Source organism: Sturnira hondurensis, unplaced genomic scaffold, assembly GCF_014824575.4.
Source record: "Sturnira hondurensis isolate 20B ecotype Veracruz unplaced genomic scaffold, ASM1482457v3 Scaffold0013559, whole genome shotgun sequence".
Classification (NCBI taxonomy): domain Eukaryota; kingdom Metazoa; phylum Chordata; class Mammalia; order Chiroptera; family Phyllostomidae; genus Sturnira; species Sturnira hondurensis.
The window spans coordinates 5,589,113-5,610,956 of NW_028086190.1; the positions used below are offsets into that span (position 1 = coordinate 5,589,113).

The following is a 21,844-nucleotide window of genomic DNA, read 5'->3' on the forward strand; positions in this document are numbered from 1 at the left end:
CCCCCTCTTCTCAACCTGGATATTCCCAGGGCTGGATCCAGCTCTCAGAGGTCCCCTTTTCAGGGCTTTGCATGACCATGCTCATGAATGCTGAGCCTCATCCCAGCCACCTTCCCAAACCAGACTCTCTCTCAGACTATTTAACCCAACCTGAGATGATCTTAGTCAGCTGCTGGTCTTCTTGTGTAGGTTTGCACTTCTGCCCGAGGAGAACGAAGGCCACTTCAGAGCCCTGGATCCCGTGTGTCTTGTTTATTGTTGTATTCCCAGCCCCTAGGAGGTACCTGGCACATAGAGTTCCATAAATGTTAGCTGAATGAATTTTAAGTAGAGATTTGATTGGAGTAAAGGGTAGGGGTAGGAAATGGGGGAAATGTGACTGTAGACACCAGGCAGAAAGCGGTGGCTAAGTTGGACTGGGTAGTGGAGGTAAAACAAGATAAATCCAAGAGATATTCAGGAAGTAACACTGACCAAATTTGGTGATGGACTGAAGGGGGGTGTAAAGCAATCTTCCTGAGAGAGGTTTGTAAATTCCTAGACTCCTAGCCTTCTTTTTTTTTTTTTAAGGTTTTATTTATTTATCTTTAGAGAGGAAGGGAAGAAGAGAAATATCAATGTATGGTTACCTCTTGTGAGTCCCCTGCTGGGAACTGGCCTGCAACCCAGGCATGTGCCCTGACTGGGAATCGAACCACGATCGTGTGGTTTGCTGTCCCGAGCTCAATCCACTAAGCTATACCAGCCAGGGCAACTCCTATCCTTCTTTTTAGCCTCTTTAGTCACTGTAAATTTAAGGGCAAAGCAGTTGTAGATTATTCAGTGTTCTCCAGAGAATCCGGACTAATAGGTTATATAGATGAGGAGATTTATCTTGGGACTTGGCTCATGTGATCATGGAGGCCTAGAAGTTCCATGATCTGCTGTCTCTAAGCTGCAGAATCAGGAAAACCTGTGGTGCAGTTCAGTTCAGTCGGAATGCTCGAGAAGCAGGAGCACGAGAGAGCACACCAAGTCACTTGTCCTCTGCTTTTTGTTTTAGTCAAGCCCTCCATGAACTGGAAGATGCCCACCCACATTGGGGAGGGACATCTGCTTTACCCAGTTCACCAATTCAACAGCTAATCTCTTCTGGAAACACCTTCATAGACATGTCCAGAAATAGTATGTTATCAGCTGTCTGGACATTCGTTAGCCCAGTCAAGTTGACGTGTAAAACAAACCATCACACATTTTCAGCTCTTCAACTACCCCTCCACCAAGATCGTCTCATTTCTGCACCGCCCTAGAGGAGATGTACCTTCAAGGTCTAGGCATGAGGGATTCTCTGTTTCCATCCAGGTCAGCTTCACCTGACCACCCACCCAGCCATCCCCCTGCTCAACAATGTTTATGGAGTATTTACTATGTTCTAGGTACCTCGGAAGGCACTGGTGACACAGCAGGGGGATGTCACTGTTGTGTCACTGTCTCCTTGTGTTCATATCCTAGAGAGGGAAGGTAGACAAAGACAGATGTGCCCACAAATACTGCACGGGATACTTTGGATGGTAATACGTGGTACAGAGTGAAAAACAGTGAGAGAGGATGGGGTGGGGTTTGTGAGGCAGTTCTGAGTTGGTGCTTTTGAACTAAGATCCGAATACAGGAAGGTGCCGGCCATTTGGAGTTTTGGGGCAGAGGGTCATTCCCTGTAGAACCTTCAAAACCCATTTCTGTTAGATGCGTACCTAGTGAGATTTTGTTTTCATGCTTGAAAGAATGAATTTGGAGAGGTTGGAGGCATGGAAATTAAACTTGATGTATTTTTAAATAAATCATACTGCTTATTTAGCCATTGAAATACTTTTTGAAATATTTTCCTATTAGAATTGTTACAAAAACTTTTTAGAGATGGCTTTAGTTTTAAAGAGCAACAGTTCTATTCATCTAATAATTAACATAATTTTCAATGGGTAAAATCATGACTCATAGAGGTGTACAAATGGACACATTTTAAAGACTTAACTGATTAATCAATGAGGGAACTAGGCAGATCTTAAAACAGATTCAAAGGAGAAATGAAAACAACATAAATGTGTATGGAATGAAGGAGGGTTGAAATGAATGTGCAAATTCATGGACAACTAGCTTGTTCTACCCTGGAGGGAAGTCCCTTGAACCTCTCCTGGCCAGGACTTAATTGACATGCCTGCACACAACAATTATTTTGCATCGCTCTCATTTACTTACAGTTCAGGGTTGTAAGGTAGCTCCAGTAAAGTCAAAAGCAGCTAACCTGGAAGAGTCTTCTCCAGACAATTCAGTTTTCCACTAAAGCACATTTTCCCCTTTATATAATCAAACTAAAACAAAACAGCTCCTGCTCCCCATGAGTAAGGGCGCTTCCTCTGTTTGTGGTCTTTGGAGTGACAGAGGGTGGAGGAGGGTGACTGTCATTTATTCACTGCCCACCATGGGCACTGTGTGTCATGTGTTCCACCCTCACAATAGCCCCATGCGGTAGGTGGGGGTGCTTCCATTTTGCAGAAAAGGAGGTCAGCTCTTGGAGGTTCCGGACACTGCTGATGAAGTGGCAGAGTCAGCAAAACAGCCCATCTGTGTCTCCAGAGTATGTGCATGTGCACACGCACACACACACACACACACACACTCTCCTTGTGACAACTTGCTAATAGTAAAAGCTGTGGAAATTCTATAGATTATTTTCTTGATCTTTAGGTCAGCATCAGCCAAGCTGGATCTCAAGAGTGGCCTGGAAGAATGTGAAGTGGCGCTGAAATTATTTCTGAACAACAAATTTAGAGATGCCTTAGAATTGCTGCAACCATGGTAATTAACTTTATTTCTTTTAGGTAAAATATGTTTTTTTCAGATGCGTTTGGTGACTCTGTCTTTTATGTTGTTTTTGTCAGTTAATTTATCTGTATTTCCACATGAATATTTGGTTGAGATTCCTTACTGTTGGTTAGTTTTAATACTCAGTTAAGAAATTTGTCTTTTCAACTTTAATCAGTAGAACATTTCTGATTCTTTTATTTTGATTTCTATATGTGTTTAAATAGTGTCATTTATGTAGTTTTATAGAGTTCCATTTTGCTTTCTCCAGTGAAATATTTTTATGGCTGTTCCCCCTAAGCTTAAATATAATTGAGAAAAGTTTCCATTGAAATGGGTCTGGAAAGAACTAGAATATGGTAATCTCAAATTCTAAGAAATTCAAGATAATATAAATATTATCAGGACTCCCTGTTTATGTGATAAACAAATTAATAACTTAATATAAATTAATATGCATGTTAATTTTTAAAATGTGGCAGCAAAACCTGTGCTCAGCCTTCTTACGAGCCCTCACTCCTACCGCAGTCCCCGGACCTACAGTGTGACTATAGAAGTATTTGCCAGGAATACCTGCTCTTACCCTGTGCCTTCAGACACAGTTACCTACCTAGATGGAGCTTAGATCTCATATAATAATTTTCTAGAAGGTTAGCTGGGCACAAAGCTGGCAATCTCATTCTTTTGAGCCATCAGTAGGGTAATGTGATTCTGGTCCTTGCTTCGAATTTTAGAAATTAATTACCTACTGAGGAGCCTTTTGGTAATTCTATTAAGATTTAGAAGACCTTAGTCACTTAGCATGTCAGAGGTTAGGAACATATGTTAGAGTAGATGGAGAAGCCCACAGCCTAAAGAAACTGTCCAGTGTTGTCTCCAACACTTTTCTCGAAACCTCTACCTTGCCTGCCTCCTGCCTCTTCCCCAGTGACACTTGTCCGTCTCTCCATCTTGTGACTCCACCTTCCTCTGCCTTCCTCTCCCTCTTTTTCCCTTTGTCTCTCCTCTGAGCCTGCTGTCCTATCTGCGTCTGCTTCTAGTCAGACAGGGCTCCTTTTCTCTGCCACTGACACTCAGCTGGACATAGATGGAATAAAAATGACCGATTTAGTACTGTATTTTGTGAAGTTATATATTCTCTGATATTTATGCATATTTCACTCTTAAACATAGCTTTTTTCTTACTTGTATACTTTTTTTCCCCTCTTGGAAGAACTTCCAGTTTAATTATGAGGTTTAAAACCACAATTGCTGATTACCTTCGGGCTCTCATTCCTTACAGTCCTTTAGAACAGCCAGGGCCCTCATGGTTCAGGACAAACTGCCAATTACCAAAGGCTGTTTAGATTTTTTCCAAGGGGGAGGAAGAGTACTGTGGCTTGTATTCATTTTGCATGGCAGCAGGCTGTTGCGAATATATTTGCATTAAAAATGAAATCATGCATTGGTATTTCAAATCTTATAAATAATTAACATTATTTAAGAAGTTTTGAGAAATGTGATGGTGAGGGTTTTTTTTTCATAGCCTGAGAATCTGGAATATCTGCTATACATTGGGACCACCTAATGTAATTGACCACCTCAAGAATCTAAGTGATTCTCACTGATAACCTGATAATTTGGATTACCAAGAACTTTAACCAGGAATCTCAGAGAGTGGGATTAGATTAGCTATGCAGTTGAAAAGGTATTTTTGTCAGGGTCCTTTGCTACCGGCCTAACTTCGTTGTAAAAATCTTTCTTTCTCTTGTTCTCTGGCTGGGGGAAAAGAGCAGATGATTTTGAATGAATCTTGATCTTTTAAAAAACATCAGAACCTGTCACAAAATATATTTTCAGGAGCTGTTATTTTAGCACTTATATCAGAACTAAAGACAGCACACTGCCCCTTGTTCAACAGGGAAAAAATGGTTTGCTTTGCAACATCTTCTAGGAAATGAATTCACTGCCCCCTTGTGATGAAACAGGGAAAAGTATCTTGTCTCATTTTGTTCCAAACTGGAATGTTCTGTGCTGCCTGTTGTGGGTTTAAATGGTAAAGTCCTTGATACTTGTCTTACCATCTGTATTATTTCAGTGACAATGGTAAAGGATAAATATTAATATTATCATGGTGAAAGTTCAGACATGCATTTATTGGGATTTCTCTTGATTACTGTTAGACAAGACCAGACTGCTTTTCAGTTGAGTTGACATGTGCTAATTCATTGTGTTGCCCCCAGGGCTAAGGACAGCATGTACCATGCCTTGGGCTACAGTACCATTGTGGTATTGCAGGCCATCATGACCTTCGAGCAACAGGACATCCAAAATGGCATTTCTGCCATGAGGGACGCCTTACAAACCTGCCAAAAGTATGAACTGCATAATTAAAAACTTGAGATATGATTCAAAGTAAAAGTATGTGTGATACAAAAGTAAACCTTCATGTATGTGTGATCAAGTGAGTGCAGTTTGCCCAACTGAGAGCTCTCTTTGAAGTTGTCACAGTTGTAGAAAAGGACTTGAGATTCAAAGCTTTCTTGGCCTCATGTAGTTTTATGTAATAGAGACAACATTTTCTGTTAGGAATTACAGTACAATTCTTGTTTGGCCAAACACTTGACATCTATGCCCTCTACTTTTCTTTTGGTAACTTGAACTACAGAGAAGGGCGGAGGGAGATTTCTGTGGGGTAGCAGAAGGCATCTCAAGGGTCTCCTGTGGGGGGGGGGGTGAGTTTAATTTTAGCACCTCAAGCCAGGCCAGTCAGGGCACATTCTTCTTCGTGTAAGAGATGCTGCAAATTCAGAAGGAAATGTTTTATTTGTTTAAAAAGAATGTAGTTCAATACTTTGTTGGTGAAAATGAACTAGATTTTCACATTTAATTTTTGCTCTGTGTGCTTGGGAAGACTCAAGCAAAAGCTGTTAGCTGGTATTGGTGAATTTTAATACTGTGGAATTATGTACTCATGTAATCATGTAGCAAGCCCCCATATGAAGAAAACTTTCAACTATTGAACTCTGAGTTTCATTCTTTACCTGTGATGAATTTTACCTTGGAAACACTGCTCTCAGCCATAGAAATCAGGGAAGGTGCTGGGCAGGGTTGGTGTTCACTGTTTTGGTTGGGTTTTCCGCTCATGTGTTCGGTGAGCAGGGGCTGAGCGCCCAGAGCAAGGCAGCCCAGTGCTGGGAGATGGGGATTCAGGGCTCAAGGGGGTGGGCCTTGCCCTGCAGACTTCAGTGCTGAGCTCTGTCGTGGTGACTCTTTGGTGTGATTGTGCCTGAGGTGACTGTTGAATGAAAATGAGCTCAGGCTAATTTATTGTTATTTTTCTTTCTATTTCCTTCCCTTCTGCTGATTCTATGCAGATATAGGAAAAAATGCACAGTTGTAGAATCTTTCTCAAGTTTTCTTTCTAGAGGATCATTGGAACAGATGACTGAAGGTAAGAGTCATTTAAAAGGTTATTTTTCCTGTCTTAAATTCAATACTTAAGTGTACCGTATAAAGTCAGTGGAATGTCTTTCTCTTTCCCATCATACCCTCCAGAAGTAACCATTGGTAATGGTAGGTTTTGGAGCCTTGCAGACTTTTCTGTGTACATATGTAAACATATACACATAAGGTACACATGGGGTTTTTGTAGTTGTTCGTGAGTCGTTCCCTTTTGCAATCATAGAATCACATTATATATATTTTTCTACAACATGATTTTTTTGATATTACCATTGTTTCCCCATGGCAGTACATATTACTTGTACTTCATTCCATGTGGTAGCTCTGGTAGTAGTTAGTATTCCATAGAATGGGGTACCATAAATTACTTGCTTTTTCTCTGTTGAAGGACATTTGCATTGCTTTTACTTTTTCACTATTATAAATAATGCTTCCTATTAATCTTGTACCTCTGTCTTCATGCATTTTTTGTAAGTATTTCAGAGGACAGAGTCCTAAAAGTGGAGTTACTGCGACTTAGGATTTGAAAATTGGTAATATTTATAGGTGCTGCCTATATTTTCTCTAGAGTTAGGTCAGTTTATATTCTTACCATCTGTGTACGAATGCTGCTATTTCTCAACAAGCTATTAAAAGCTTTTTTCAAGGTAAAAGTAATTTTGATACCCTAAAAAACATTGATAATGTTTCACAGTCTGGAAAATGTTTGGTTTGTGGACATTCAGGACATATTCAAGAATCCAGGAATGGCTGCCGCGCCTCAGTCAGATGGATGGGGGAGGGAGTGACTTTGCTGTCAGTTGCTGCCTGTTCCCACTGAGATCAGGGCAGAAATTCCACTATCAGTTCTGTTTGATAAGTGTTGCACGCCAGTCAGAATTGATTATCCAGATATCCTGCAGAAGGGGAAATATGGTCTTCAGATAAGGCCATGCTAGAACAAAGCTTCTGCCATCCAAGGAGCATCTGTGCATGTGTTGTCCTTGTTGAAGTTGCCGTCTGGAAGAGGTAACACAAAACCTGGCTGAGCAAGGCAGGCACAAGGCTGGATGCTGCTGGCAGAGTCATTCTTGGTCTTCAGGGGTGTGCCAGGCTCACTTCTGAACGTCTTTTATTATGAAGTTTTCTTTTGCTAGAGGAACTTGGGAACATTTGCATGATGTGAGTCTAGGGCACTGATTACAGCAGAAGACTATGGGGCTTGTTCCAGAGGCTGTGATGGTGCCCTTGAACCAGCATAGAACAGAATGGCATGCCATGGGTCACTCCAGGCAGCTGATGCCCATCTTCTTCTCCAGAAAATGACCTGTAAGAACCCATAAGAATTTTCTTTATCCCTTTGATTTGGGGTAGAATATATCTTCATATTGTTCAATTTTGGGCCATTGATGTAAATTGGCCCCAGTAGTCCGGAGTTTACTAAAGTAAGTCTGTGGGAAATTAAATGGGCTCCGAAGAAATTTGACTTTTTTATTTATAGTCTTCTTTCTGTTTTTCTCTGTGTGGTTTCCCTCTAGTAGCGTATTACCTCCTCCTTTCCTTTTTCTTTGCAATGTGAAGGCTTGCACTTGAGATTTCTTTACCTTAGTTTTGGGAACAATAACATGGAATTTTTAATGTAAGTATTAATAATAATACTAATTTTAAAAGTAGTAGTGATAATGCCCCATTGTGTCTGTGTGTCAGACATTGTTCTTGATGCTTTGCTTAACATTATTCAGTTGAGTCTGTGTAGTCTCCTTTTTGTGGACTAGGAACTAATGTTCAGAAGATTAAGCACATGGCCCATGATGACATGCCTAGCAGAGCAGGGCTCAAACCTGACCTGCCTTTCCCTAAGCTATGGTTCGTTCCGCTGTACCCTGAGCTTTCTCCTGTAGGCATGTAGAATAGGGCACAGACTGTGTCATATATGGATGAAGGAAATGTTGAATTGTTTCTATTAGACATCTTGAAAATAGATGGTACTGTGTCTCTATCTTTATTATGTCTTTGGACATGGCAGTTTGAAAAATCTGGAGTAGGTAGAAAATTACAGTAGTCTACATATTAAAAAAAAACAATGAGATCCTACTGCATACCTGTTAGAATGTCCAAAATCTGGACCTCTGACCACAGGAAATGTTGGCAGGCGGGCGTGGTGGGACAGCGGGAACTCCCCTTCATGGCTGGTGGGGATGCAAAACGGTGCAGCCACTTGGGGAGGCGGTTTGACAGTCTCTTATGAAACATACAGTGCAGTAACCGCTCCCCTCAATACTTACTCAAAGAATGGAACTTATGTCCATAGAAAAACCTGCCGATGAATATTTATAGCAGCTTTATTCATAAATGCCAAAACTTGTAAGCATCCAAGATGTCCTCTAGTAGGTGAGTAGATAAATACACATCCAGACAATGGAATATTATTTAGCCCTAAAAAAAGAGCTCTCAGGCCTGGGCAAGACATGGAGGAACCTCATATGCACGTTGCTAAGTGGAAGACACCAATGTGAAAAGGCTACATGCTTTATGTTTCTAAGTATATGACATCTGGAAAAGGCAAAACTGGTGGCAATAAAAAGATCAGGGTTGCCAGGGGATCGGGTGGGGGATGAACAGGTAGACGGCATGGAGGGGATTGAGAGCAGTGCGTACTCTGTGTGATGCCGCGGTAGTGGAGACATGTCACTGTACATTTGTCCAAACAGAGAATGTGTGGCACCACCCGTGAAACCCAGTGTAAACTGTGGACTTTGGATGATTATGATGTCAGTGGAGGTTCACCAATGGTAACAAATTATCACAAATGTTGATTAGTGGGCGGTGCTGATGTGGCATGTGTGGGGTAGAGGGTGTGTGGGAAATCTCTGTAGCATGCACTCAATTTTGCTGTGAGCCTAACACTACTCTAGAAATAAAGTTAATTACAAATAATAAAAATAAATTAGCTTGTGACTGTGGCCTATTCTGAAATATAGGTTTATATAGACTTTTTTATCTAAAGGCATGCTTAGCTAACATTTCAGCGCAAAACGAAGATATTTCCTTTAGTGAACTAAGAAATTGTGAGGAAATAAGACTTTTATAAATTAAGTTGCGTTTTATTCCTAATAAATTCAGCTGCCACTGTAACCCAAACAGACTTTGTATTCAAGGGAACATGTCAAGACATTGTAGCTTTAGTATATGATTTGTTTTTCCTTTGGTAATTTTCACTGACATCCTCAAATGGCTGGTTGTGTGCCAGGGTGAACATATTTAATTAAACTTTTCATGGGTTTAACATGGAACATACCCATTATGGCATAGTGCCTAAAGGCTTTCAAATTACCTTTAAGGACAGATATTTATATACAGTGCTTAAGTTGTGAGAGAGCTTTAATAGGAAGAATATATGCATTAGGTATATAGAGTTCAAACTTTCTTATCTTTACCTCTGCATTCTGCTTTTACACCCTTTAGCTGCTCTTACACCCTTTATTGCCCATCAGCCTTTTGCTCAGATCTCTACAAGGACTCACCCTCGCCTACTGAATCGAGCCCAGACTCTGACATTCAAAGATGTCCACAGTTTAGCCCCGGCCTACATTTCCAGGCTCACTGGCCACTCCTCCCTTTACACCTTGTGCTTCGTTCAGCCCAAGGCACATCCGCAGGTGATCTGCGCTTTCCTTGCTCCAAGCTGGGCCGGCCTGGCCCTGTCCCAGCAGCAGTGCACCCCTCGGCACCTGCCCCAAGCCAGCAACCTGTGTGCCTGAGCAGGCTTTCAAAGTGAATAATTCCTAACAATGCCCACTCGTTCCAAACGTACTTAGGAAGAGGATATTCAGGTGACCCTGTGCAGGAGTTACCAGTTTTTATCCCACTGAATACCCTGAGAAGATCCAAGAGCACGCTTTGAGGTGAGGTTTTTGGAAGGACTGAGACCCTGTTGATGCCACCAGAGTGAGCAGAGGCCATCATTCCTGAGGTGTGGCCCCATTGGTGTGCGTGCTCTCGGAGGAGCTTAGCTGCATAGTGGCTCTTTTGTCAATTGAGTAGGTGCAATAGGAGGGTAAGAGGAAGTTGAACCAATATGTGAGAACCAGTGATGTGTGTGCATGTGTGTGTATGTGTGTGTGGGGGAGGTGTGTGAAATGAAAGAAAGCATGAGTTCTCATCTAGTTTGATTCAACAGTGTTTCCACTAGCAAAGAAATACCCTAATTTTCAGTTAAGTAACAAAAAAATTCTGCTTTCTGAGCTTCTACCAAAAAAAGCACCACCTGGACCCACAGCTGTAACCTTAGTGAAAGTTGCTAGCGTGTCTCAACTGCTTCTCTGACTAGTGAGCTCTACGTGCAGCACCTCCTCAGTAGGTTCTTCAGTGTAAAGTAGTCAGAAGCGTTGCAGCCAGTCTTTGGAAGTGAGGAAACCAGCAGAGATGGGTAGGGTAGCTTTCCTATAGCTAAGTGCTTGGCGGAGCCTTTTCTCCAACCCAGGCTGTCTAATACCCAAAGCTCATTTACTCAAATAAAACACCAGTTTGTTTCTAATGATAATACAGGTATCTTCTGATGTTTTAATGCAAAAAGGCAAAGGTTCCCCCTTCTTCCCTATCTCTGCTAGTATAATGGATTGTTCAGGGAGATTGGTCTTGTGTTTGGAGGTGCTCCACGTGTCCCTGGGGTATACAGTACTCTATGGAGGTCAGGGCTCTGCCCCGTAGCTAGGTACCTCAGCCATGAAAACAGCCTAAAACTGTGCTCATGTGCTTTGCACATCTTCTTTCTTGTGTGAGGAGCCCTGACTTGTGCATTCAGGACCATTCTTTTTCACTGAACTCTAGAGAATTGCTGTTTTTTCTGCATGTTAATAATGTGTCTAATCATTGCCATGATTCCCATACCTTCATATTTTAGAAGCCAGAATTCACAAATTTAAGTTAGTTTTTTCAGTCTTTGTAACTGTTGATTTGTACATTACTGTTAAAAAATAAGTGGTTTTCTTTTAAAAAAATGCTTTTAAATTTTGGTATCCTCTTGTGAGCTGAGTTTGAGTCTCTGTCACCAACTGCTCAGCACCTTGCTGTTACATTTGAATTGGACCATAAGATGACTTTCCTGAACCATTTTGCATGTTCCGGAAAAATCTTGCTGAGACACTTGAGAGGTAGTCATTCCACTTTTATGGAAACATCAGAGCAATCTAGGTTTTTGTGTCTCTCTTGGGCTAATTTTATCTACCAGTCTTTTCTGGACATCGCCGTGGACATGGGATTTTCCTAAATATGATCTTATTTGTTTTTAATAGAGGAAATGCATGCCGAAATCTGTTATGCCGAGTGTCTCCTACAGAAAGCAGCACTCACGTTTGTGCAGGTAATGAACCTTTACCTTAGAACTGGTATTGCTGGGGCGGCCTGCCAATACTCCGTAGAAAAACTGTGGCTCTTTCTATGTCAGTGTTTCAGTTCTTTTGACTTAGAGTTGCAATGAAAGATATTTGTTATTCTGATAAACTTGGGCTGAAAAAAAAGAGTCTAGGGAGCTTGATTTCTATGCAGATGTTCTTAGGGTCTGTTTCAAACTTCAGTTATTGGAACCACTGCCTTTTAAAGAAACTGTCTTGCAGGTACCACGGCTAACTTCAGGGTGCTCCTCTGTATGAAAACTGAGCTGCTCTCTCTCTGTGCTTGCTGTCATTGGCTGAGGGCTGCACACAGCAGCAGAGGAGGCTTCCTTGGCCATTTCCTTCTTTCACCAGATGCTTCAACAAAGCTCAGTTATGCATGCATAGGGAGCCACGCTTTTCACATACACTTCAGATTTTATTTTTTTCCCTCCTCCTATTCTTATTCCCTTGTCTTGCTTTTAGTTCTTCCTGTGGGTGAGCATTTGTAAAAAGTCACTAAGAAACCATGAATTCTTTTCTTATGGGGCATTTTAATTTCACCTCTAGGAGCTGTTACAGCAGTACCTTGCCTGTTATTGTGTCTTGCAACGCTTCCAAAAAGCATGGATTTTAACATCATGGCTGCATGGGTGGCCGTGATGGATACAGTGGGGCGGCATGGGGTGGAGATTGTAAGGGGCAGAAATCCAACTGGAAAATCTTCCTCGATCTCAATGTTTCACATTGTTTGGAGGGATGTTTTTCTCTTTTTCTGGGGGTTGACCTCTTAGGTTGGGTTTTAGTGTAGTAAAATCGAATCAATCTGGTCTACGACCCTGTTTCCTAAAACTCAACATATTAGGAAGGCTGATTGAAAACAAATCTTACTGCCTCAGTAAACATGTTAGTCATGGAGGCCTTCAGTTTTTTCTCATGTGTTTTCCAAATAGGGATTTGACCAAATCTGTGGTTTGAAGGCTAATTTTATGCTTGGGGCCTTGTAATGAAAGATCTGGGAGATATCCATGGCTCTCCTCTTCCTCATTCCTCCACAGCCAATCAGCTTCATGTTCATGCTTCCATTACCTTTTGAAGATTTAGCAGCTCCATCTCTTCCTCTTATGACTGCACTTGTCCTCACAGCTCTTCTCCAGGCTGCATAGGACCCAATGGATTTTAACATCTGTCTCTAATTTCTCTTACCTCCAGCTCATTTTCCATTGTGCAAATGAACACCCTCTCAAAGATGACAACCTCACCTTGTCATTTCTCTGCTTCAGCATTTAGTAGCTCTCATGGACTATAGCCATGGTTCTGTATTAGAAGTGGGGGAAGCTTTTCAACTAAACTGGTATCTCCCCCGAAATTCCCTCCTCCCCCCTCACCGATGTCCACAGATGGCAGGTGTGTTGCATACTCGAGCAGCATGGTTGGAGGTGGCTTTCTTACTCCTTAGTCATTCCCTTCTTTGCTGTAGGTTTGTGCAGCAGTGCTGAGTTACACAACACAGAGAGCCAAGCACACCATGATCTGTAATGCTTCCTGGTCTTCCCACCTGTTTTCCTTTGCTTGCAGAGTTTACAGCTGCTTTGCCTTTCTTCACCCGTCCACTCCCTAATTTTTTTTGATGTGTGTGTGCTTAAAGCACTGATACTCCAGGATGCTTTTGTGATTCTTCATGTTTCCCTAGCTCTCCCACCTTTGTGCTCTCATGGCATCCTGCTGTGCACGTGTCCATCTATGTGCATTCCTCCACTCCTTTGTGCACTGCATTGCTTTCCTCTAATTTGCAATCAGGTGCCAGTGTTTGGTGAACCATGAAATAAGATATTCTTATTTGAGGCATATTTTAATCTAATTTAAAAGTTCTTTCCTGGCCATTATTGCAACTGGTGCAACCATAAAATTCCTTAAAATATGAAGATAAAAATTTAAATTGCATAGTGAATTTTGTATTTATTGATTCTTTTAATAATTGAAATGTTAAACATTTAAGTAATTAGTGAAATTTGCAAACGAAAATCAGTTTTTCTTTTGCTTCCAAAGGAAATTCAAGTGCATAGGAAATAAATACCAAAGCAACTTTCTGATATTGAGAGATTAGAAAAGTATCCTTGGAAATGTGAACCATGGCGCCATCTCCATTTGCATTGTCTGTTGTATAGGGTGAAGCAAAAATAGGTGTACAGTTACGAATACGTGAAACAGTTTATTCTTGTATTAGTAGTTATGAACTATTGTATTGTTTTCTGTACAAACAACTCTAGACCTTCTTTTGCCCCCCTCTGTAGCGACTTCCTTTAAGCAGCTACTTGATGTACTTTGTTAAGAGACAGTTCGGGACCCCAGAGTGCTAACGTGAAAGTAGCACTCATCTAGGCCACCTGCCTCCATGCCGTGGTTGATGGCCATTAGGCAAGGAGAAGTGTTGTCATATTCATAACAACAATTTTTAGAACCCAGAACAGTTATTTTAATCTGGGATTGCATATCAATGACATTCACAATGTTAAATAGACTCTGCCTGCTAAAATCCTGGGAAAAAAAGAACTATAATCCCATTTACTGGAGTATGACTGGAAGGAACAGGAAAGTTAGGCCTTAGGAGCATAGTCTTAAAGTCACAACCATTTTAGATTCTGTTGAACCTCATCAGTAGGTGAGGATGCTCATTAAAGTAGCTTTGGACTAACTTACGTGGCCCCTAATTAATTGGTGAGGATTCTTTTTTAAATTCCTTCCTTAAAGTAATTTGAGGATTTTAAAAATGTTTACTTTTTGTTGTCCTCTAACTTCAAAGAAAAATGACAAAAAACTTTTAAAATGTAAGGCAAGAATGTTTTAATTAAGAAATTATGCCCTCAAAAGATTGAATCTTGTTCTAATCACACAACTTACATAGCTATGGGGAAAGTTTTAAGGATCTCTTACTGAATGATCTAATTATTTAATTGAATTGTTTTCAGGATGAAAATATGATCAACTTCATCAAAGGTGGACTCAAAATTAGAACGAGTTACCAAATATATAAGTAAGTTAAAAGTTAAGATATGGGCTTTTAAAATCTTATAAGTGGAAGTTGGTTCCTTGTTGATCAGAGTCATGGGTTTTTAAAGAATTCCTGTACTATATACCATTTCATATTTCAGAATTCTCATTAAGTATGACTAGGTTTTTTATATTCGGTGTTGGTAAAAATGCACTTGATTTTTGGCTTACTGAGTATGTATCCAATGCTATAGGACAACAGAATTTAAGTTTAAATGTAATTTTAAAGGAAAGTAGCTGAAAAATATCTGGCTGACAGTATATGATTAGCTAAACTTAGTATCTCTCTTCTGAAAATAATATGTAAATTTAAAATCACAGCCCTGGCTGGTGTAGCTCAGTGGATTAAGTGCGGGCCTGCAAACAACACGATCGAGGTTCGATTCCCAGTCAGGGCACATGCCTGGGTTGCAGGACAGTTCCCAGCAGGGGACTCATGAGAGGCAACCATACAATGATACTTCTTTCCTTCTCTCCTTCCCTTCCTCTCTAAAGATAAGTAAATAAAATTTAAAAAAAAATAAAATCACAGGTATGTCTTTGGTTTAGCCTCTGGAGTAGCATTGTCCAGTACAATTTTCCGCAGTGATTCAAACGTTCAGTTAAGGTGGAAAATGGTGTTGTTCATATCTTTTATATCCTTTCTGATTTTTATCTAGAGGTTTTATCATTTACTCACAATGTTAAAAATCTCCAGCTTTGATTCTGGAGTCATTTATTTCTCCAGAATCTTTAGTTACATCAGTATTTGCTTTATGTATTTAGAACCTCTGTTTTTAGGCTTATATATATTTTATTTAATCTTTCTAATGAATTAACATTTTTATGATTATGAAATGTTCCTATTTAGATCCTTATAATATTCCTTATCTTGAAATCTGTGTTGTCTGATATTAATACATCTATTCATGCTTTTTCAGTGATTAGTGTTTGCTTGCATATATTCTTTTACTTTAAACCTATCTTTTTATATTTAAATTGCATTTCTCATAGATGTACATAGTTGTGTTCTGCGTTTTTATTCAGTATGACACTACGTTTGCACTTGTGACTACACTTTTAATTATTCTCTTTGATTTGTTTGTTTCTCGCCTTGTTTTGCTTTAATAAATTAAAAATATATGCATACATACATATGTATTTCTATTTCAGTTACAATCTCTCTATTTTCTTAGCTATAGCAATCTTTAATTTTTTGATGGTTGCTGTAGGGATTACAATAGACTGCTTATCACTGTCAACTTAGAGTTAATGTTGCACCATTGCACATAAAATATGAGAAGTTTGCGGAAGTATAATTTCACTTACCACTTGTCTTCTTTACTATTCTTATGACAATACACATATGTATATTTAAAACCCCACAACGTGGTACCAAATTTTTGGTTTAAAAAGTCTTATATTACAGTGTCTTCTTTATGTATCCATCTATCTACCATTTTTCTTGTTCTTCATTTCTGTATACTTTCAGACTGAAGAATTTCAGTATTTCTAGTAGTGTGTGTCGGCCTTCAGAAACAGTTCTCTTTGTTTCTTTTATTTGAAAATACTATCTTTACCTTCATATTTGAAGGCTTTTTTTTTTTTGGTCAATATAGTATTCTGAGTTACAAGGATTTTTTCTTTTTTTCACTCCTTAAAACTGTCAATCCATTGTATTATGTTATGGCCTCTATTGCTTCTGATTAGAAATCAGTTCTTATTTGTATTATTATTTCCCTGTCTGGCTGCTTCAAATACTTTTTTATATCATTGGCTGTCAGCAATTTGACCATGAAGTGCTTAAGTGTGGTTTTGATAAATTTGTGGCCAGTATTTCTTCAAGTATTATTTTCTGCTCCATTCTTACACTTCTCCTTCTGAGACTGCAATTACATGTTAGCCTGATTTTGTTTAATAGGTCACGTAGGTGCTGCTCATTCAAAAAATTTATTTTCTCCTGATTGGATATTCTTTCAACTTCTGGGTCATCATGGGGTTTGTTTCTATTGCCTGCTTTTTCTCTTGACTATATGTCATGTTTTTCTTTTGTCATGTCAATTTTTTAATTGTATACTAGATATTGATACATTGTAGGGACTTTGGGTTCTGTTATGTTTCTAAGACGTGTGCTGATTTTCATTCTGGGAAGCATTTAACTTGTCTAGACAGACTGCAGACTCTTACTCTCTGGTGGTAGGCAGCATCTGAAATCTTGGTTACATTGTTTTTTCTGTCTTGCATTTGCTTTTCTTTGGAGTCTTCTCAAGTGCTCATAGTTCATGGGTCAGCCAAGAATTTGAGTGAAAAATGTTTTTTATTTATTTTCTGTTTATTTTTTTAAATATATTTTATTGATTATACCATTACAGTTGTTCTATTCCCCCCTTCATTCCTCTCCACCCGCACACTCCCTCCCCCACCATTCTCCCCTCCTTAGTTTGTAACCTCGTGTCTCAAGTTCTTTAGATTCTATATTTCCCCCACTATTCTTGCCCTCCCCCCTGTCTGTTTTCTACCTACACTGTATGCTATTTTCTGTACCTTCTCCCCCCTTCTCCTCCTCCCACTCCCCTGTTGCTAACCCTCCATGTGTTCTTCATTTCTATGGTTCTACTCCTGATCTAGCTGTCTGCTTAGTTTGCTTTTGTTTTAGGTGTGGTTGTTAATAACTGTGAGTTTGCTGTCCTTTCACTGTTAATATTTTTCATCTTCTTTTTCTTATATAAGTCCCTTTAACATTTCATATAATAAAGGCTTGGTGATGATGAACTCCTTGAACTTGACCTTATCTGAGAAGCACTTTATCTGTCCTTCCATTCTAAATGAAAGTTTTGCTGGATAAAGCAATCTTGGCTGTAGGTCTTTGGATTTCATGGCTTGGTATACTTCTTTCCAGCCCCTTCTTGCCTGTAAGGTCTCATTTGAGAAATCCACTGACAGTCTGATGGGTACTCCTTTGTAGGTGACTGTCCCCTTATCCCTTGCTGCTTCTAGGATTCTCTCCTTCATTTTAGTCTCGGCTAATGTAATTATGATGTGCCTTGGTGTGTTCCTTCTTGGGTCCAACTTCTTTGGGACTGAGCTTCCTGGATTTCCTGGAAGTCTATTTCCTTTGCCAGACTGGGGAAGTTCTCCTTTATTATTTTTCCAAATATGTTTTCCACTCGTGGCTGTTTCTTTCCCCCTTCTGGTACCCCTATAATTCGGATGTTGGAACGTTTAAAGATGTCCTGGAGGTTCCTAAGCCTCTCCTCATTTTTTTTGAATTCTCATTTCTTCATTCCTTTCTGGTCGGATGTCTTGTTCTTTCTTCTGGTCCATTCCATTGATTTGAGTCCCAGTTTCCTTTCCATCGCTATTGGTTTCCTGGACTTCTCCCTTCATTTCAACTAGTTTAGCCTTCATATGTTCCTCTAATTTGTGACTATAATCAATCAGTTCTGTGAGCATCCTAATAAACAGTGTCCTGAATTGTGCTTCTGAGAGGCTGGCAATTTCTTGGTCGCTTAGAGTTATTGGCTCAGAGACTTTGAGTTCTTCTTGCGCCATCTTTTGGGCTGTTTGTGCCTGTTATGTAGCAGGATCGGAGCCCTAGGTGTTCACCAGAGCAGGGCAACTCAGTCGCTGGGTTGTGACGCTGTATGTGGGGGCGGGGTCAAAGAGAAGCAATGGCCTCCCATCTGCTGCCTCCCCCAGCGGCCCCCACAGGTGTGGCAGCTGCCACCGTCGTGTTTTGCCCCACTGCACGCGACTGCCATCAGCCCTCACTCCCTGGGGCCTGTGTGGTCCATCTCACTGTGTGCGAATGTGCCACCACGGTCAGTCTGCCCCACACCCTGACTGGGTCCGGGCCACTTGCAAACCTAGGTCTGGGGATCTTTCCTGCCTGACCCTGGTCCGCTGCTGGCTCCGCCCCTCTTACCGTCCTGTTGAAGGGTTAGTGGTTGTTGGACTTCCGTATAATTCAATTTTCTGTTTTGTGGCTGTGTCTTTTGTTCTCCAAACCTTTGTTGTATTCAAACTTGGTTGTGGGAGAAGGCACAATGTTTCCACCTATGCCTCCATCCTGGCGGAAGTCCTTGAGTGAAATTTTAACGCTGATTTTGGTGTTTCTCTCTTTGTGATTTTCCTCTACCTGAAAATTTAATTTTTAAACCATTAAGACTGTGGCTTTCTGTATAAGTCCTAGGCACTGCACATTGTGTGGACGGGGGAATACTTTTAGGTAACTAGTCATATAAATATGAAGTGTACTCAGGTGATCTTTTCTTTAAAAAAGTCAACTCTTTCTCCAGCTTCTGGCTACTTTTTTTTCCCACTGCCCAGTGCCTGTAGATATGTTTAAAATATTTTGAATTTTTTTTTAGCGTTTAATAATTCTGTGGGAGGGTTATCATTAGGAGGGTTAACCTAATATAAACCACCCTGCCATTATTGGAAGCAGATTTTCATTAGTGGAAACAGAGCTAATATTTAGTACTTTAAGAGATACTTTTAAACAAAATGATTTTATGACATTATATTCCATTCAGAAATCCTGGAGAGGCTTGCATTTGGGGATCCTGACATGCCGTTTAGTTTTCCTCTCAAAATATTTTTGGGATATATAAAAGAATGTTAGAATTGATTGCTTCTACTCATCAAAACTTTAAAAAAAACTTGAGGAAATTAAAAGACTGTTATAATGGCACAGGCACATACATCAGTGGAATGGAAGGTAGACTTTTGAAACAAATACTTTGTGTGTGTGTGTGCACACACTTACGTGTGCTACAGTATACTAAATTCCTGTATATACATAGGTCTCTTTCCAAACAGTGTAGAAAGATGAGTACTTTAATAAATGGTTTTGGGAATATCTTCATTTTAGAAAAAAAGATTATACAAAAATAAGTTGATATAAATTTAATGTTAGAATATTTTTAATAAGAGTACTAATAGAACAAAAAAGTATTTTATAGCCCTAAAGTACAAAGACTAAACTTTTGCTTTATTTAAAAAATTTTTTTGCTTTAAAATAATTTCAGAATTTTTATAAAGAATTTTTAGATATTCTTCACTCAGATTTATAAATGTTAAAAATCTATGGAACCACAATATAATTATTAAAATCAAGAAATTAATGTTGACTCAGTATTAACTATTGACGTCACTTAGTTTTCTTGGACTGTCCCACTAATGTCCTTTTTCTGGTCCAGATTCAAATCAGGATTCTGGATGTTGCAGGTAGTTGTTATGTCCCCGTAGTCTCTTTTAATCTGGAAGAGTCCCATAGTCTTTCTTTGTCTTTCATGATGTCGATATTTTTTGAAGAATGCTGGGCAGTTACTTTGTCGAACATCTCTCAGTGTGGACCTACCTATCTAATGTTTCTTCATGATTAAATTCAGGTTTTGTAACAATGGCAAGAATACCAGAGAAGGGATGTTGACTCCTCCTCTGTGCATCGTATCATAAGTACATCATGTCAATTTCAGAAGCCTTCTTAAGCACAACATAAAATCACAAATTGTAAATGATTGACTTGACCAAATAAACATTTCAATTGTCATTATAGCAAAGTACACATAATAAAAAATACAAATGGAAAAGTGATGTCGGTGATTGAGGACAGATGACAGTGTGAGACATTTTTCTGGAAGAAGTTCTGGCAGTATATATCAAAATTAAGAATATGCATCACCTTTGATCTCAGAAGCCCACTTTCTAAGAATTTATCCTGAGTGTAACTAGGATACTATCACTATAGTTATAGTAAGAGGTGTGGGAAAAGTACTTGATGAATGTACAGTAACACTCTGAGCAGCATGGTTTCTAATATGGAGGATTTGAAAACAAATATTTAATAATAGGAATTTGGTTAAACAAATTATTTTATAGAATGAAATAATATGCCTTTGGTAAAGAATAAGGTAGCTTTCAGATTGCTGACTTCTGGTCAACATGGAGGTGTAGGTCAACATGGCTCACCTCCTTGCACAACCACAGCAAAAATTACAACTAAACTACAAAACAACTATAACTCAGAACTGTCAGAAAATTGAGTTGTATGGAAGTTTAACAACTGAGGAATTAAAGAAGCCACATTCATCCAGACATGTAGAAGGGGTGGAGACATGGGGACAGAGAAACCGCAGAGACGTGGATGGACAGTCCCACACTGATGTGTGGTGGATAACAATTGGGAGGGATGCCTTAGGAACCAGGGATCCTAGCCTTCACCAGACCCACCAGACCCCCCAGCCCAGGGTTCCAGTGCTGGGAAAATAAGTCCCCATAATGTCAGGCTGTAAAAACCAGTAGGGTTTGGGGTATCAGAAGAAACTGCAGGATTCTCAGGCTTCTCTTCTTAAAGGGCCCACAGTGGACTTAGGACTTACACAGACTCACTCCCTTTGGGCGCCAGCACTGGGACAGCAGCTGGAAGGTCACCTAGCAAATGGGGAGAAACTGAAGTGTCTGGCATCAGGGCGAGTGTGGGGGAACAGCTTCCTCCTGGAAAGAACTCCAGGGGCTAGCCAGTGGCCACTGTCCCTTTTCTGAGTCCCCCACCCCCACCGCCCTGGAGCCACAGAGTGGCAACACTGTATCTGAGACTCTATCAACCTGGTTCACACAGGTTGCCCTACCCTGGCGATTACCTAAGACTCTGCCCCATACAACTTACCAGTGTGCTTTTTTACAAGAGGCCGCATTACTGAGACAGGGCCAAAGCAGCTCTACCTAATACACAGAAACAAATACGGGGAGACTGCCAAAATGAAGAGACAAAGAAATATGGCCCCAACAAAAGAACGGAAAAAAACTCCAGAAGAACTAGAAAATGCAGATGAGAAATCTATCAGATGCAGAGTGCAAAACTCTGATTTATTAGGGTGCTCAAGGAACTCTTTGGGTACTTTAACAGCATAAAGAAGACCCAGGAAGACATGAAGGTTACACTCAGTGAATAAAGAATACTTTATAGTGAACCAACAGTGGAGTGGATGAAGCCGAGAATTGAATCAATGATTTGGAACATAAGGAAGAAAAAAACAATCAGAACAACAAGAAGAAAAAATAATCCAAAAAAGCAAGGATAGGCTAAAGAGTTTCTGGGACACCTTCAAATGTGCCAACACATTGAATCAGGGGTGCTAGAAGAAGAGGAAGAGCAAGAAGTTGAAAACTTATTTGAA

General features: G+C 40.0%; 1 protein-coding gene across 1 annotated transcript in view; it reads left to right on the forward strand.

Annotated features, from left to right (window-relative positions):
* Positions 1-21,844, forward strand: part of TTC39B (tetratricopeptide repeat domain 39B) — a 146,027-nt gene that overhangs the window by 89,004 nt on the left and 35,179 nt on the right. Inside the window, 5 exon segments of the mRNA XM_037061938.1 lie at positions 2,722-2,832; positions 5,061-5,192; positions 6,195-6,271; positions 11,556-11,623; positions 14,603-14,667. Of these exon segments, the coding sequence (XP_036917833.1) occupies positions 2,722-2,832; positions 5,061-5,192; positions 6,195-6,271; positions 11,556-11,623; positions 14,603-14,667 (453 nt within the window).